This window comes from Calonectris borealis, chromosome 3 (genome assembly GCF_964195595.1).
Source record: "Calonectris borealis chromosome 3, bCalBor7.hap1.2, whole genome shotgun sequence".
NCBI lineage: Eukaryota > Metazoa > Chordata > Aves > Procellariiformes > Procellariidae > Calonectris > Calonectris borealis.
In genome coordinates this window covers 127454797-127473433 of record NC_134314.1, presented here as the reverse complement: position 1 = coordinate 127473433, position 18637 = coordinate 127454797, and the positions used below count along the sequence as shown (strand labels likewise).

Genomic DNA, 18637 nt, shown 5'->3' with positions numbered 1-18637 from the left:
AGACTAAATTGCACTTTTACCAAAAAACATTCCCTGAATTAAAAAGAAAAGTTCAGGCAGAAGAACTTCATACATTTTTTAGATGTACTTTCTGTACTCTTAATAGAAAAATGGCATCCTTAAGTTCATCATCAAAAACTAACATACAGAAATGCTATTTTGATCAGAAAAGCATGATGCAAATGTATCATCTTTAGAGTTTTACCAAAGATCAGTTTAGGTCAATTAATTTTGAGACACACAAATACTGAGCATGCACACACTCTCTCTAGTCCTACACAAAATAAACTGATCCCAAACAAGCCAAGAGAAATATAAAACGGATAAACCACTATTTCCCTTCAACACCTCAACGCTCACTGCAAGCCAGCAAAAAGCCCACCCAGCCCTCATACCACTACTTCAGTTCAAGCAGCGCTCCAGAAGATGCAAAATCCTGTACATTTTATGCAACAGTGGCAAAGTAAATCCATGACCTCTCCCAGAATGAAAATTTTGAGCTGACTGACAGCTTCTAAAATTTGAAGAGGAATGGCCAACCATTCATTAAGCAAAAATAAGATCAAACTCTGCAAGAAGCTGATAAAGGTTCTGGGTTAAAGTGAATACTGCTCTTGAAAGAGTTAGGAAAGAGATAACAGTTGTTCCCAGGGTAGATAAATAAAGCATGAACCAGCAACATTCCTTAACAGCATTGAAGATTAACATGAAAAATGTTTGTGTGACAAAACAAACGAAAAAGCCATACTATCACACTCCACTGAAGTAAACTATTACTAAGGAGAACCTAAAGGACAGAGGAATTTTAAGACACACTGATGCTGGAGATCAATAAGTCTTCCAAATTCATAAGTTTTCAGTCAGATCTCTGCATTTGTTAGTGGAAGAGAGTTAAAGGAGAAAGGTTGGAAGGGATGTCCCCTCCTGTCTTCTGATCACAAATTTAGAATGGAAACTAGAAAGAAAAAAACAACAGCAGACAATTTTGTACATAAGGAAACTTCTAAGACGCAGTTAAACTACAGACCAACTACAGAAGACATCTTGTAAGATTCCTGTTTGATGACTACTAGTTAGAAAAGGACAGGATGATATAGCTGGGGAGAACAAGAGACTGCTGGTTACCTTTTTCATTATCACTTTGAACAAACTCTCTCAAGCGTTTTAGCAGTGGCTTCTGTTCCACTTTTGGTTAGACTTTCTGCATACCCATTACTGCAGAATTGCTCAAAAATATCTACAGTTATCGCACTCGAAATTTTCTGTATGCTACTCTACCACTAAACCTAGCCATGGCTTAATAACGCACAACAACAACAAACCATATACAAAAACCACACCAGATTGGATCAGCCTACTGTAGTTTGTACTCTTGTACATGCTCGGGTATTTAATGCTGACCGTTTGGATAAGGTATTAAAACCTTTGTAATTGAGAGACAATGAAGCCACTTACACTGGAAGGTATCTCCTATTAATTACTGAAACAGTGTATTTAGTGAGATAAAGGAAAACAACTCATCCCATTCAGTTTTCTTTGCTTTTAGTTCCTCCTTATTACCTGAAGTATTATTTGCTTATTATTATTATGTCTTGCCACATGGATATATTAAAAACACCCAACAATACTATTAAACCTATCACTAGTCATCATTTTGGCACTACATGATTACTTGCTTCTTTTGAAAAGGACATGACCATATTAATTTGTAAATCTGTTTTTTTTCTTCCTCTGCATTTTCAAAGAGAAACATGTTTCAGTTAAAAGAACTAACATATAAACTGACACTGCTGACTCTTACATTATCAAAAAGCAGTAAAAGCACAATTTTCAGTTTTTGGGGACAGATTCAGGCCTTAAGTGAAATTCTAGCCCTGCAGTGGACACTCCATTACAAGAGCTGAAATTAAGACAATGAAAAGAGCAACCAGCTATAGTTTCACAAATTATTTTAGTGAATTTCCAATTACGGTGAGCCAAGTATCAATCTCTCATGGATTAGAACAACTAAAAATTTCTGCCTAAAAAACCCCAGACAAAGCAAAAAACACTGCAATTCCACTTACACTTATAGCACTTTTCTGAATTTATATATACAAACGCCTGATACAGTTTTCACTGCAAAAATTCACAGTAAACTCTTCTGATACAGAAACTTGGTTTCACACTTCACAGCTACAAGGTTGTTGCTGGGTGTATTTTCCAGAACCTATTACCTCACTGCTAAAGCACTTTCCATGATTTCATCGTTTTTAATAGTAAGGTACACTTACTCGGTGACATGCACTCCTACACCAATACTGATTTTGTCCATATTCAGTCACAGCAATTATTCAAATGTAAAATTTATCTTTCATTTGACCCTTGAAATATATATGCTGGTTAAATTAGTTAGCATATAGCCACTTTATCAGCCACTTCACACACGCTATCTTGTTCCCCAATTAGAAAGGTTTACATACAGTGCGACATTCTCATAAACAGTGGTGTATTGGAAAACCAATGTTAACATTACAATTATGTATGCAGAAAATTACACCTGTGTGACAAGTGTTACAATCATGCAGAAGATTACACATCGGCCAGAGCTGAACAAAACAAAAAGTCATTCTTACCACCTATGTAATACATTAAGCACAAATGTTTTAGGTGAAGACAAGCCTGGTCGATATGAACTGAATGTAAAAAAAAAAAAAAAAAAAAAAAAAAATTAAAACAGTAGTTAAATTAACAGCTATAAACCAAATCAACTCAGCTTTTAAAAATATTTCTTGACTTCCACCAAAAAGATACCCCTCAAAATTGATGTTAAAAAGAGAAAAAACACCGTATGAGAACAAATCGCACTGCATATTAAGATGGAGTGTCTGATATCCAACACAGTTAATAAAAGCTAAAAGTTTCAGACAGACCATCACAACTGATATCCTCCTCCCAGCTTAACCTTTTTTTCCCTTCTCAGAAAAGTCTCCTCCCCGCTATGCTAGTTTCTCACGCAGTAAATGCAAAGTGACTAGTCAACATCCCCACAGAGCAAAGTATGCAGTTTCAGTAGGTGCTGGCATATGCATAAAATAAACCAACTAAAGAAGGCTCTGCTCTTTTGGATTTTCACTGGCAAGTAATATCTACAATTAGCAAAATAGTGCAATTTAGCAAAATAGTACAATTAGCAAAATGATTTTTCCAGCTATGGAGCCACAACAGAAGTTCAGCATGAAATGCGCCCTAACAAGTTATAAGGCTACATGTATCTTCTGTTCATGTCACCTATCAGCAATAGGATCTTCCACTCAGTAGAAGGAAGCAGTGGCAGTACTCCAATATCCCTGGACAGAAAACTTCTTTTTCTAAAGCCAATTAAGTATTTTCACCTGCATTTCTTTACATGAAGTTTCAATTCAAAAAAACATAATGCGTTATCTATGTAGTATATTTCGTCATCTGTAATTTATAGAGCAGGACCTTCTCTAATTGAAATTATTAGAAAAATTGTCATTTTGGAAATTTGACAGATGGGGAGGGATTGGCAGTGTAAAGAAAGCAAAGAAAACAAGTTTTCATTTTTAAAATCAGTGGAACATTTCTAAAATTCTTAACTGGGAAAAAACTGATTTATCCATATCATATCCTCAGTTTCAAAATATATATGCACACACATATATGTATTTCCTATACAAGGCACATCACTTTTCTTGGTATGCATACTGATCTACACCCAGATTACAGATACTGGGATTGCTTACAGTACATATATTTAAGAACAGTACCATTTTTATTTTCCCAAACCCCAATTGTGTTGTATAACTGAACAGCAGACATTTAACCTGAATATTGTTAAAAATTTAACATTAAATCTGTTAAACCGTGGGTTATCATCCTAAAATAAGTTGATGAAGACCCCTGTTCCAGCATATTTAGAAATGAACTCAATCACATTCATAACGAGAGGAACATCACAACAAACACAATTCATTGGCACAAGGATATACATGATTTAGTACAATCTTGCATGCACTTACTGAAATATACTTCATGAAAATATAAGCAAAATATTTACTGTTATCAAATTCCAGACATTAAAAGCAAATTTCAAAGTACTTTCAAGCATTACAGGTACTTATAGCCTATCAAATTTTTAAAATGCAAACTTACTTGGGAAACCAATTTAATCCAAGATGTTCTGTTTTGGAGTATAATATCCTTTCCAACATTTCATAAAGTGGTCTCCATGGTAACTCTAAATCATCCCTGGAAAGCAGTTCTTTTTTCCTAATAGGAAAAAAAAAACAATGAGCACTTTAGGATTAAACATTTACATCGACACACCGCACATCAGAATACCCCAGATCACTGCTCTGAATTATGCTTATCTTCAGCATTTGGCACAAACTGCAGGAAGGTCAGGCAAGAAAAAAGCTGGCGACTTGCAGCATTTCTGCATGAACAGAAGCTGTCAAGATCTTCAGGAAAAGTCTGACTAAGTGAAATAAACATTATCAAGTTGCGAGACAGTCTTCATCTTCTCCCTATTTGAGATTCAACCTTAACACTTGGCTCTCTGAGATGTTTTCTTTTCCTAATAGGGGGAAAAAAACTGAGATTCTTTCACTTTCAATACCACCCCTAAAGCTTTGAAGGGGCAAGAAGTTCGCATAATGAGAACTCTTTTTAACCAACATCATCTGTACAGGGGAGATTAAATGAAGTAACCTGTAATAGAACATACTATTACATTAAAGTGTGTAACAACATTGAGCAAGTGAAGTGATCAACTACTTAGAGACGAAAGTTTCAGTAGTCAGCAGAAATCTGTACTTACTTTAACAGGTTTATCAGCAGGCGTGCAAATCCTTGCATCATGCTGATCTCCAGTTTTGGAATTGTTACCAACTCATACAACAATTTGATAAAAAGCACATGATCTTCTCTGCTAAATTTTCTCCCATATAATCGGATGTATCTACAAACAAAACACAAGATGAGTCAGCAATATTTTTAAACATTTCCATTTTATCTAAGACCTGAGCCAGACTCCATCTGACTTGCTGTTTAATGAAACAAAACTAAAACCTGTTCACAAGTCCAACAAGTAAGAATCTGAAGATATAGAGTAAAGGAAGACTGACAACTGAAACTAATTACAGAAAGAAAAAGAATGACCGAATGAAATTTACAGTCTTTGAAGATTCTACAAATACCATAGCTTCATGCTCACACCAGATACCACAAAACCAAGGATCATATTCTTTCACTTCAGCTCAAAATGTACTAGCCATTAAATTTAGTATTTCCATATCCCATTTCTCAAAAAAAAAAAAAAAAAACCACCACCAAAAACAACAACAATAAGAACAACAACAAACCCAACCCTCCCCCCCCCCCCCAAAAAAAAAAAAACACACTCAACAATTCTCACAAGCAGCCTTATTACACTCTATCCTTTTCAGCTGGGGCACTTTAAGAAGGAGACAGGACACAATCCAGAAGCTAATAAAAACCCTGTAAGTACAAAGTAAAGTCCAAATCTGATAGCTTCCAGTAAGGCTGAACAATTTAGACACTGAGCTTTGCTGGTGGTGTGTCCCATTTCTATGCCTTATATTTACTATCTTAAGAAAGTGTAGATCCATTAGGACTAACTCTGGAAGAAGTGCTTGCTCTTTTCAAGTTGAGATTGAAAAAAGAAATACATTTGAAGTCTTAAGATATTCTGCACCAGCAAAACCTATATAAGGTTCTAGTGCAGCATTTTACGTGTCACACAACCAGAAATTACTACTCATCTAGGAAGCACACTTTCCTTTTTATTACTGCTCCAAGTATTTTTAAAGATTCATAAGAAACCTTACTAATACACTGTCCTCCAAGTAGCAGTGAGACAAAGTATACAAGATATGAACCCCTATAAAACAATTTTTCGAGAAGCCTGCTCATTGTTTTTGTTTAAGATTTAGTAGAGGTTGGATTGATTTGTTGCTAAATATACACCAGCGGAGCATCAAGGCTTGTTCTGGTAACGTGAAGAATGCCGGATCTCACACTGCTTATTTGGTAGGCAGGGCAGCACACATTGCAGAATCCTACACTGGAACCATCACGTGAAAAGATTAGGAAGGAAACATCTCTGAAGGACTCCTACTTGAAAGTAATAGAGGCCAGGTAATTTTAAAGGGGCAAACATTAGCAGTTACTGATGTAACAACGAAAACAAACTATCTTGATTCCTGAATTTGATTTCTGAAATTGACCCCTCCGACATTGAGGAGTTTAGTTTAGTATTGTATCTGTTTTAGTTTCAAATGCTTCATGCTCCTCTGTAAACTTTTATTCCTCACAGAACTGCCAGTGGGAGAACTGACTACTTGAGAACTAAAACTCAGATCCCTTAATAAAACACTTACATGAAGCACACTTCACACAGTGACACAAGAGCACACGGGATTTGGACTCAACCGCTTGAGTACTTTTTTTCCTACTTCTCCACATCCCCGTACCTCAATTTAAAGCAAAATTATCTCTGAACTTTCAGGATTACCCATATCTAGTAATCTTACCAAAAGGAGTTAGTTTCCTTAAATATACATATACCAACTCCCCTTGCTCTTTGCTCACAAGATTTTTTTTCAATCTTCTTCCTCCAGTTTCCCTTGCAGACACATAGGAACAGCTGCAGAGCTCTGGCAAACTGATAATCACAGTTTTCAGAAAAAAAAAAAGAAAAAAAACCAACCAACTCTACAGCACTTCTTTGCACTTCCCTTTTCCTTTTCCCATTGATTTCAAGAGAGGATTCTTACATTTAATGGGCAGTATTTTCACTAATGCTCATTTCAATGTGTTTTACTTATTTCAAATACAGAAGGAAACAAACAAAATACAGGATAACCCACTATTTTACCACAGGAACCTAAATTATCTGGATTGGCCAGAAACACTATCTACCTATAGAATTACACCATCAACAGTTGAACACCTACACTTTTCACATGCATAAAATGGACAGGCAAAAAGAGTCATCAGAAAAAAAATGAGTGACACTTGATTTTTGTGAGGGCTAACAGAAGTATGTAACTTAATCATACTTATTTTAATTGCAATATTTTACCTTTTAAAAGCATACATTGCTCATACACTGTATGGGAAGAACCCGATGTGAAAGTCTGGAAGCTTTTTCAAGATAAATGGGGTAATAATCAGGACAACACAAAAATTTCATAAGCAGACGTAAGAGCTATTCCCAGACTCTCACAGGAAAAGCACATGCCTTGAGAACAGTCTGCTAGACTTAACAGGCAAATCAGAGGCATTTTATATGACCGTGAGAGAGATGACCAGCCACACAGTCCTATCACTCCCACTTAGTCCCCTTAGCCTTCACTTCTGTTTAATAAAAGGGTAAGAAATGTTTGATGCAATGACCAAACTTTACAGGAGTTTGCCTACAAGAGTGTTTGTACTTTTCATGACAGTACACATCTGGGAAGGAAAACAGCAACACCGAAGGCTCATTTCATTGTGGAACAGCGGGTTCTGAAATAAAGTTTAACCTTTAATAACTTCCAATTCATTATCCTTCAGTCATATGCACTTGCACGTACTTCTCCACTCTCATGCTACTAGATACAAAGTAACAAAGAATACTGGTTTCATTTCTTCATGTAGGATTAAAAAAAGAAACTACATAAGCCTAAAAAGTAAGTTTTAACTACAAAGAAACACTACGTAAGAAATCCAATTAATCTGGCAATGTTGCTATATATAACAAAAAATAAAATGTTTGGTTGGTTACCTTTCTTGACATTTGCTAACAGCAGTTCTATTATACAAAATGCTGTTTAATTAAGAAACAGAAGGAGGAGTAAGCACACAGAAATGTACTGAACACAAAGATGTCACTATGCCCCAGAAGCAGAACTAGATGCCAAATTGCTCCCATACTTACAGCTTCTTTATGTAGGAAGGGGAGGCAGATTTTAAAACCATCAGTTATTTGTCTTAATCCAGCTGTGCTTTAAGACAATGACAGAAAATAATTACTTCTAGAAAGGGGCTAATCACCTTTTCCTCAAGATTAAATGAGCAAAATGTAACAGAAGGGAACTGCAACATTTTCAGAATATCCTATCACAAAAGATGAAATATCGCCATTACTAATAAAAGAATATAAGCAGAACTTCATGAATCCTGAAGGACGCCTAGGGGTTAATCAGAGATGCACGTTCACCATAAAAATGGTGGCTCTTCAGGATAAAAAAAAATTACTAATTAAAAAAATTAATTCTACAACTAAATTGCTGCAAATCAAAAAATAAGACTTCTTATATGAAGGCAGGTAACACTACATTGCAATGATTCTTGAAATCTTAATCCCACTTTCCTTTTGATTCCTCCTTTAAGGAAACCATCAAAGGTTTTATGACCTCTCAAACTCTACCAGTCCACTGCAAAAAGGATAAATAAATTGTCCTTCATTGTGCTGGTGCACTGGGTTCTGATTTGGAATTCAGCTACATGGAGAGAAAAAAAAACAACAACAAAACCCACCCACACAACCTAAAAAACGTGATTAGAAAGTGAAAATTCTGTTTACAGCTTCATCATTTCTGTACAGAGTACAGGGTCTCTGGATATTAAAAAAAAACAAAACAAAACAAAACCCACACCCAAAAAGCCAATTCCTTATTCTAAAAGTATTAGGTATCCAATCTCTCACTCCACAATTACAATAGACCTATTTTTAGGAAATGTACTATCATATCAAGTGGACATCCTAAATTGCCCTAGAAAGTTGGCTGCTCTGCTACAGTTAAAAATTGCCGTCACTTATGAAGCTGAATAAAGCACTCTCCTAAATTCCTAGCTATCTGTTTTCATTTTCTAACACACAGGACAAGATTATGATTGGCCTAAAACTCAGTTTTTGACAAATTATATGAAAAACAATGAATCACGCTCAACAAGACTATTTAAAACACATGTACACGTACACAGTACACATACACATCCTTTATGCATCTAAAAGGAAAGCTTGTATTTTTCTGATAAAGATGAGAGGGAAATAGATGTAAAACAAGATTTATAAGCAACAGCGATTAAAATACTTCAGCGCAAAGTCCCATTGAGATGTTTTCCTCGTCACTGTAACTTCGTGTCCTGTCATTCTAAATCAAAACAGTTGAGCTGCCTTTTTCCACACCTTCCAGCAAGACAGTTAAATGTCATTTTGTAATAAGCCTATATCTGACAGGCACATAAAATAACATTGTCAGGAACAGAAACTATGTCCCTCAGCTCCAAAAACTCTACCCTTGCCTACTGAAGTAGAAAGCACAGAAAGACATTTGTGTGTTTTCCAGGCTGAAGAGTCAACTACATGTACAGTAATTATTAAATGTTCATATTATACCAATATTCACAGGCTATGTTCTAGAAAAAAAAAAAATCTAAAAAAAAAATCTATACACAAAATCTCTATGTAAGACATGAAAGAGGGAAAAATTGAAACAGCGGCCTATTTTTGACCTAGAGACCATAAAAGAGTATGACGCAAGTCCATTTAAGCAAATGATTTTGATGCAACCTGCTTTTTCCCCACACACACACTGTAGCAAGTTATACAAGCGAGATTCAGTCTTCTGCTTTCACAACCAGATTAGCGTTTTATGAGATACAGATTTTACTAGCCAAAGTTGGAGGAATCTTGGGGTATATGATTACAGATTTAAGTGCCAATCTTTGAAGCAAGCAGTTTTTCTTGCATAAGAAGTCCCACTAAGTCATAAGTTACTTAAGTAACTGCACTATTTCTGTCTTTACAGGAGAAAGTTCTCTCGCCACACTCCACACGTGCATCCCAACCAAAGAACCAGTTCGCATCACTGAAAATTATGCATAAAAGAATTACGCAAATCAGCTTACAGACATTATATCTGATAAACTCCAATTTTGCTCTTTTTTCCCCCTACTCAGTTCACGACATCAGACAGCTGAAATAGCTGCTCTTAGGATAACTACGTGCAAGTCATGTTTTCAGCTCTTGGGAGTATGAGAAATACAAGATCTCAGGTTCAGCTGTCATCATGAAATAGTAACTGACACTCAAATTTTTAAATTAAAAAAAAAGATTTTAGTTTCACTTTCATTCTTCATACTCTACAGGGTTTATACAGGTTGTATAAAGTTGCGAGTACCTCAGGAGGTGTAACTATACAAATATATAATCTGCAATTTTTTCCTTTACTCATTTTTATATATATATGTATTACAAAGTTTGTATTAACATTTGTTAATCTGTACAAGAAATAGATTAAAGACATGTCAGCCACAGTTCTGAATTATAAATTATTTCACAGAATACTGTGAGAATACTGGCTTTTATAATTCTGACATTTGCAACAAAGCTAAGCAGCGATCATACCATTATGAAGATTCTGGGCATTTTTTTTCATCAAACAAATGATGCTATTTATTATAGCTGGCCAGCAGAGAAAAAGGTAGTAAGTTAATTTGGAGATGAATCACCCACTATCAAGAGACAGCAAAACTTTGATTTTATTGTCATTATCCTATAATTTGACTTAGGTATGACATCAGAACACCACGTGGTTGGAAGTGTTTCATCTAGGCCTAAAGTTTTATTAACGTATTTCATCCCGCAGAAATATTTTGTCAAGTTAAACTAAGAAGCAAAACATCTCTCATGTTAAGTACACCAGCTTATTTTTAAACCAAGCCCACTGTTTCCTTCCCTGCCTACATCCAAACATATTCAGAGTCTTACTGCATATAATATACCACAAAGAAATCTTAGGACTAACAGGCATCAGCCAAGTTGCAAACACACACAATAAATTCAAACTTCAAAGAGTAGGTGGAAAACCACAAATTAGAGCCTCCTGACCTTTCTGTGATTCATAAAGTAGCATAGCAGCAGTTCTCAATAGGCTAAATTCACTGCCCTGAAGCCTAAACTGGTAACAGTCACTGCAATTTACAGAGTGAGTAACAGGGTGATTCTAACACAACTCTGCATATTTGCAAAGGACTTATGTGCCACATTTAGCCTATTCAGCGAATGCCGATCTTTCTCGTAGTAGGAACTGCTACAGTTTATTTCAACTTGATTCGTATATGAAGTTCTAACTCAGGTACAAAGGCAACAGGTACCACTGAAACCAGTATGAGCTAGCAGATGGCTGGGGGGGGAAGGGAAACAGTATTGAACTGGTTCCAAGCAGGTTCAAACTGTCACATAACGCAAACATGTGAGTCATTTTGCAACCATCAATGTAATTCTATCTAAGAATGCCTCTTGGCAAATATAAAGACACTTACATTTCAATAGATATGTATCAAACAGATTTGACTGACAAATATATATTAAATTCCCAATTAATAGAAAAAAAATTACATATGCGAGGAGGAAAACTGTAAGTGAAGATCCCGAAATTGTACAAAACGCACATTATTTCATCATTCATAGAACACAGGAAACACCATTTACGAAGGCACACAGAGCATTCAGCAAAAAAACATGATAAACATCCACAGAAATATGGTTTACTGATTGAAGCTACAGGAGTCATTGTCATATGATGCCATTTTCAGTGCCAGAGTGTCCAAAATAGCAGCTATTAAGAAAAAAGGGTTAAGAATGCTTTGTAAAATTCACTAAGAGAAACTTATGTTCTAGTCAGTGCTATCTATTAAACCACTGTGGTTTTATATGTATTAAAAACACGTTGCCAGGACGCACAGCAGAGCCAACATCAGGATAAACTACACCGTGCCACAGTACAGGCAAGATAAAGGGCAGCAATGGTGTTTACACAGCATTAAGCCAGAATTTAATCCTGCTAGCACTGAACTGACAAACAGCCTGTCTTGAGAAAGACTTCATGTTCCTACAGCAGAAGTTACACGGAGATGGTATCTTGCACAACTTTCTTAAAAAAGCAAGAGGTGAAACAGGTGGCCGAGTATGCCCTAAAAAAACCAAAAGACCCAACAAACAAACCCACAAGAGCTTGATCCGTCAAATTCGGAAAGTTTCAGAGACGACAGGCGAGCTCTTGGAAACGAAGCCACCTTTGTCCCCATTTCCTACGTCCAAGTACTGGCGGGCCTTGTGTAAGACACGGGCTGACGCCTAGCTACCGACGGGGAGGCGCGGGCAGCCGGCCGGGCCGGCCAGCGCTGTCCCGCGGAGCTCGGCGGAGCTGCCGGGACTCCGCCGGCGGAGACCGGCCCCCGGCGCCTGCCCGCAGCCCTGTCTCGGCCGCGCCGCCCGACCCTCAGCCGAGCGGCAGGGTGGGCACGGGGCAGCTTACTCGGCTCCGAGTAAGCGGCGCAGTGCGAAACCGTTATGAAGCGAGCCTGCCTTCCGCCGCGCTCCCGAACAGCCCCACCGGCCCCGGGGCGGCCCCGCGGGGGAGGGACGAGCCCGGCGCCACGACTTCGCCCCCTCTTAGCCCGCAGGCCCCGCTCCGAGGCGCCTTAACCCCGTCCCGCCCCGCCGGGGCCGGAGCCCCAACAGCCCCCCCGGGGGACGGACCCTTCCGGGCACTCACGTCGAGAGCTTCCTGGTCCAGAAGAGCCCCCCGGGCCACAGCTCCTGGAGCTGCACGGCCCGGGCCAGGTTGTCTTTGATCTGAGCGAGGAAGCGGGCGGCCTCGGCCTCCAGGCGCTCCCCGTAGGGCAGCAGCTTGTTGTAGACGATCTCCTTCTGCGGCGGCGGCGGCGCCATGACCGGCGCTGCGCTGCTTCGCGCCCCGCCGCCGCCCCAGCTGCGCGCCCGGCCCCCGGCGGTCCCCCAGCGGCGCGCCGTGACGGCACACCGGGCAACGGCCGGCGAGCGAACGACCGCCCGCCCCGCCCCGCCCCGCTCACTTCCGGCGCGGCGGCGGAAGGCGGGGGCTGAGGGCAGCTGCGCCCCGCTGTAACGGGCACCCCCCCACACCCGCGCCGTTTCTCGCCGCGGCAGCGAGAGCCGTTCTCCAAGGAGAAACCCCCGCGGGCTGAAGGGAGGCGGGAGCGTGAGGGGGACTCGCTCCCCGAGCCCCCGGTTCTGCGGCGGGGCGCTGGGGGAGCCCCCGGCAGACTCGGGGAGCCGAGGGGGAAGGGGCGGGTGCAGGCAGGGGGCTGTCCGTTTGGGCACCGAGGTGAGGAAGACGATGTGGCGGGAAGGCCCTAACTCCTACTCGAGTTCAGAGTTCACTTTCTGTGGCTTTGCGGTTTATTAAAAAGCCCTTTCCGTCAGGCTGCCGCCATCCGAACACGTAATTCAGAATAAAAACATTCATCTTCCAGCGGTTCTCGAGAGAACTTTGGAAGAGAGTTGAACGTTGGTCTTCACCCAAAAAATTCACTGTAATGCCAAGTGGGGACGGACTTCATGATGGAGATAATTAGCCGCGGCGTTTGATAGCAGATTGTGTGGCTGTCTAAGAGGCTTATTTGACATAATAACGCCAGCCACTGCAGCGGAGCTCGGTGGTGCCTGGTCCTGTCGTTGGCCGGTGGGTGTAGGATAAAGCTTGCGATGGATGTGCGATAACAGCGCTAGTAGTGCTGCTAGCTGTTATCTCCAGCTGTCTCCTAAATATAATTGTTAATTGAATTTCCCCTCAAGAATTACATACAACAGCTGCAAACTGATTAGATTTAAAGCTACTGACCAGGGCAAATCCTGTTTTCTGATCTTGATGCTCAAACTAGCTCTGCTTAAAATTAAAAAAAAAAAAAAAGATGGCTAACTAAATGCTGAAACACATTACAAAGAGGAGAAATGCCACAGAAAACCTAAGTATGATAAGCAAAGGCCGTATTGCTCAGGGATTCTCACAGCATTTTCCTGAAGAGTGCATTTATATCATCTTGTTACATGCCTTTTTGTATCAGCTATTATTTTTATTTCCAGTCCACTGCAACAGGAAACGATCCTGTGTGTTATATTCACGTACACCTGTATGAGCAGAGTCACGCTGCTTTGATTTACAGTCACCAAAAAGATAATCGGTGCAAGCGCTGCAGGTTTCTTATGAGGAAGAGTACTAATAAATCAGCCTTACATAAATAAGGTTTCCCCAGGTGCCCAAAGGAGGCTCGATGCTACTTCATTGCTCTCCCATCAAGTATTTTTCCTGTAATATCTTGGGAAAGTTAAAGCCTATAATCATTTTAAGTGCACCAAATAGCTCCTTTTCCTAAAGCTTCAGTGACAGTAATTGTTCTGGGTTATGGGATGAGCCTAGGATAAAATACTTTGCTAATTTCCCTTGATCGAAGTGCTACGAAGGCCAAGCCTTTTCAAGCAGGTATCAAAGAAACAAAGTTAGTTCAACCTTCTCTCACCTTCCTAGATCTATACTTTTAATAAAGGAAGCACAATGATTTTGTTTAGTGTTCAATACTTTCGAAATACCCTTCCATTCCTAGAGATTTTGTATCACATAATCTCGTAGATTATGTATATCAACTTTTACATTATTACAAAATAGTTGGACTTCGCTATAATTTTTATTGTGATTTGGAGGGTATCTGTTGACATCTTTCACAGTGGCTTTAAAATTACATTTTATTGCCTCATATCTACATTATGCAACAGAATTTATAGATTAATTTCTGTCCTTTCTGGCCTGAATTAAAAATGAAACTTGGTTACAATCAAATTTCTATGGGGACAAAATACATCTTGTTTTAGTGTTTTGTTGGTGAAAACAGGAATAAGCAAAAGGTGTCGCTAAACACTATGAAATGAATAGTTTTATCATAAATTCAGAGGACAAATTGGATAACTGGCCCATAAGCTGTAATAAAAAAATATCCATGTTTAAGGATAAGTGAAAATATATGTGCCTTGAAACTGAAAAGTCTAAAATTACTTATTTTCTATCATTTATGGGCAATTCTTCTTTCCTACTCAATTGCAATAGTGGTTTGTCCAAACAGCCGTTTCCAATGTGAAAAAGTGTTTATTAAATTTGAAGCAGGCAGAGTTTGTTTGGACTTGGAGAAAAAAAATATCAAAATCAGAGTCAAATTTTCTGAAATTGAAGTTGGCAGATACATAAGGAACTTCAAAGCTGCATTCTGTTGCTGCATAGCTACATTATCAAAAAAATATTCCTGCAGTTTCTGCCCTTTCTAACCTGAGTTAGAACTGAAGCTTGATTCTTCACACATTTCTAAGTGTTTTGCAATGTGAATAAGCACTTCTGACCTCAGGGAGCCTATTTGATCTGAACCAACAAGCCGCCTCATCTGTGACCGTTGTACCTCTGACACACAAGTGCCTTCCACAAGAATTAAATCACTTACCTTTCGGGGAAAAATGTGCAAAGTGTGCCATCAGCACTTCAGACAGTCATCGTACTAACTAATTTGACCTCCTTGTTCTCAGAAATATGATTCCCGTTTTCAGGATCTGAAACAAGGAAAAAGGAGATTCTGAGTCCGCTCACAATTACAATAGTAAGCATACGTATAGTACTTGCATTTTGAAAGTATTTTCTGCATATTGATTAATTTACTAATTACACTTACTAATTATTAAAAAACTAGTCCTTTCCCCCCAGTATGCTGACATTCTGCTATTTAAAAGGAAAAAAAAGATATATTTTGCCAAGTGAGTCAAAAATAAATTTGTTCTTCAAGTTTGCAATATGTTTTGGCTGCAGCAGTGTGTAAAAGCACATTTGGTTCCCGAGTCATATGATGAAGGACTAGCTTTCATAACAAGGAACCCGTCTGTGCTACTTGCATCAACAGCTTTTTCCTCTCTTACTAAGTAGGAGGAATATGAATTGAGAGCAACCCAAATATGGTTGCCACCTGTTGTTTTTGGCATTACATCTTGAGAATTGATGAATCCAAGTGTTGTAGTTGTGAAAAAAATACAATCTTTCCATTCATGAGAAATTTTGACTGTTAACAGCCGCTTAAGTCACATTGCGCATCGTTCACACATTCCGTCGTTGGACGGCTTGCTGCCTTAGGTCAACTAACACCAGCACTGTCATCGGTATTTAGGAAACTTGTCGCTCAACCTTAACTGTGGTTCCTACTATCTCAGCTCTCAAGCAACCGCTTTTCCTTTATAGACGTTTTGCTTAGTGACCCATCTGTCCTTTCCAACCTAAGTTAAAAGTTGAATAATCTTTTGACGTCTATATATTTTACAATTTGGAAAAGAACACCCAATCCAACAGGAGCTTCACATTACCTGTATCATATCTGTCCTGGTCTGTGACCCCCCCATATCTCAAAGAGACCCATTACAAAAATAAAGAGGAATAGCTTGCTTTTTGATGTTGTCAGTGATGAGGGTCCTCAAACTTTCTCTCATCCCTGTGTTTTTAAATTGGTCATTCATCCAAAGCAGGCACTGAAAGACGCCAAAGAGGGTCAAGAAGCTGCTGCCATCCTGCTCACCAACTTTCAGACAAGAAAGCAGTAACTTATTTTCTCCAAGAAGCAGCATCCGTGATTACTAGCTGCAACAAGGGCATTTTCACTGCAAGGAGCTGCTCCGTCCCTCCAGGATGGGGACATGAGAAGCAGCCTGTAATTACAGCCTGCTGTGAAAGTGTTTACTCCCCTGCCCCTGGGAAATTGAGTTGCTCTGAAGATTTTGGGTAGTAGCAGTTCCTTGTCTGGTATAAACAGTGAAGAGCAGTAATTACAGCTGCTCGTCTCTCCTCAACTGCAGTTATTACTTTCTTGAGAAACAAGATGGCAGTAGGATTATTCAGTCTAACCAATCTTCTGAAGTGTGTGAATGCGATTTACATCACCAGTTTTAAGTCAAAAAAACAGAAACACTTCTTTTAAAAACATATCTATGCTGGCTTGTAGCTAGAAATCTCATCTGGAGACATGTGACTTCCTTTGCCTTATTTCAAAAAAGTATGAGAAATGCTGCTCTACCTAAATATAGAGAAAATCTTCAGGAGCCAAAAGACTACAACTTCGAAACATACCTATTGCATAAACTTTTATTTTACAGAGAATTTCTCTATTTGGAGGCTGGGGGCAAGAGTGATTACAGCATCTGAATGAGGTGCCAAGGAACTTCAGCTTCCTGTATAGTATGGGACAAAAATAGGTTCTTCTAAAGTGTGATTCAGAGTAACTAATTTTAGGTCCCTGAAGTAAGGCTGTCTAAATACTCTATTACATGTTTCAAGTTGGATGGGGAGGTGGGTTCAGTATCACCCAAAGCACATACACTGAACACTGATACTGTTCTGTTCCTATAATGCCTGTTTAGATACACATGTTCTAACATAAGTGGAATGTTTCTCAGTTCGGCTTATATTGAACAAAATAAAAGGCACTTGTGAAAGGGTTAAAGTGTTAACATGGGCACCTCTATAATTTGTAAAACTTTACTACATAGACAAGGCTGACCAAATATGTGCAACATTGCTTTCCTTCACTTTACATTCTTGGTGGTTCCGTTTATGAAAGTTCAGGTGATTAAATCCATCCTCAATTATATCAATTCACAAGATATTATTTGGCCTCCTCTCTTTCCCAGCTAAAGTTGGTGGGTTACTGTTCTTACAAGGACGGACAGTCACTGTTTGTACAAAAACAGGACCAAAATCCTCCTTGGTGAAAGAAATTAATTTACCGCAACAGTGGTTTTCCCTCTCCACTCCCTGGATTTGTTCTCTTTAGGTGTCTTACTGCCTAAGATTTGGAAAGCAAAATTGTCTCAAATCTACACAAAAGAATCTGGCTTTGACAGTCTGTTTCTTCTACATATCTGGAACTCCTGAAGATATCCCTGGAAATTATTGTGCCTGCAGGGAGAAAAAGCAATAGACTTGAGCTTCATTATAGGAGCTTACGCTGATTTCTTTCCAAAGTACTCATTTGAAAGAAATAATAATTCCTTGGATATGAAATAAATGCAGCCAACTTTTGGGAAAGAGTCATTACTCCCCACCCACATACCCTTAAGGCACTGAGATGGATTTTTCTGTGTCACTGTCTTGCCAAACAGAAACCATCTGCAGAGGAGCATGTGATGACAGTGAACTCGCAAAGGTCAGTTCTAGGGATTCTGCTGTTCTACGAAATCAAGGAAACACAGTCCCTTGGCAGCCTGCAGTCACTTTCATAGAAACTGCTCATTATGGACTTCGCAGTTGCATACAGCTACTCGATGTTGGCCAAAGCAGATTTGTGGCAGACCTCACCCCAAGTGCTTGAGTAGCTGATGGTATTTTTTTTCAGTGGTAAATGTATCTGTTGCATCTTCATCTGCAGTTCTCAGTTCTCTGGTTTGTCTATTCATTTCTCTCATTTCAGTCTCCTTCCAATTCTTAGGTTAGCAAAATGGCAACTATACATAACTTCTCTGGGCAGGATTTCTCTTTCAAAATAGGAACAAATCATGAAATACCAACTTGTTTCATAGTATCCTACTTCACGAATAGTTCCCTTGGCTTCAGTGGGGTATCACACACACAGCAGTGTGCTTCTTCGCGCTAGAAGACTATGAATATTTTCTTTTAGAAAAACCTTCAAATCCCATTTAGATATCACTGATGGATGGAACCTGTGAACAGGTATTCTTCATCCTAAAATATCGGCAGTCTCTCCTCTTTTGTATTAGGCATTAGCT

The 18637-nt window shown here is 39.1% G+C and overlaps 1 protein-coding gene across 2 annotated transcripts in view; it reads right to left on the bottom strand.

Annotated features, from left to right (window-relative positions):
* The window catches only part of PSME4 (proteasome activator subunit 4), a 70582-nt gene extending 56861 nt beyond the window's left edge, over positions 1-13721 (bottom strand). For both annotated transcript variants that reach the window (XM_075147821.1, XM_075147822.1), the window contains exons 1-3: positions 12573-13721; positions 4823-4963; positions 4156-4272 (exon numbers count right to left, since the gene is read on the bottom strand). In XM_075147821.1, coding sequence (XP_075003922.1) covers positions 4156-4272; positions 4823-4963; positions 12573-12748 — 434 coding nt within the window. In that variant the 5' untranslated portion in view covers positions 12749-13721. The remainder of the gene's footprint in view (positions 1-4155; positions 4273-4822; positions 4964-12572) is intronic.
* Between the last annotated feature and the right edge of the window lie 4916 nt (positions 13722-18637).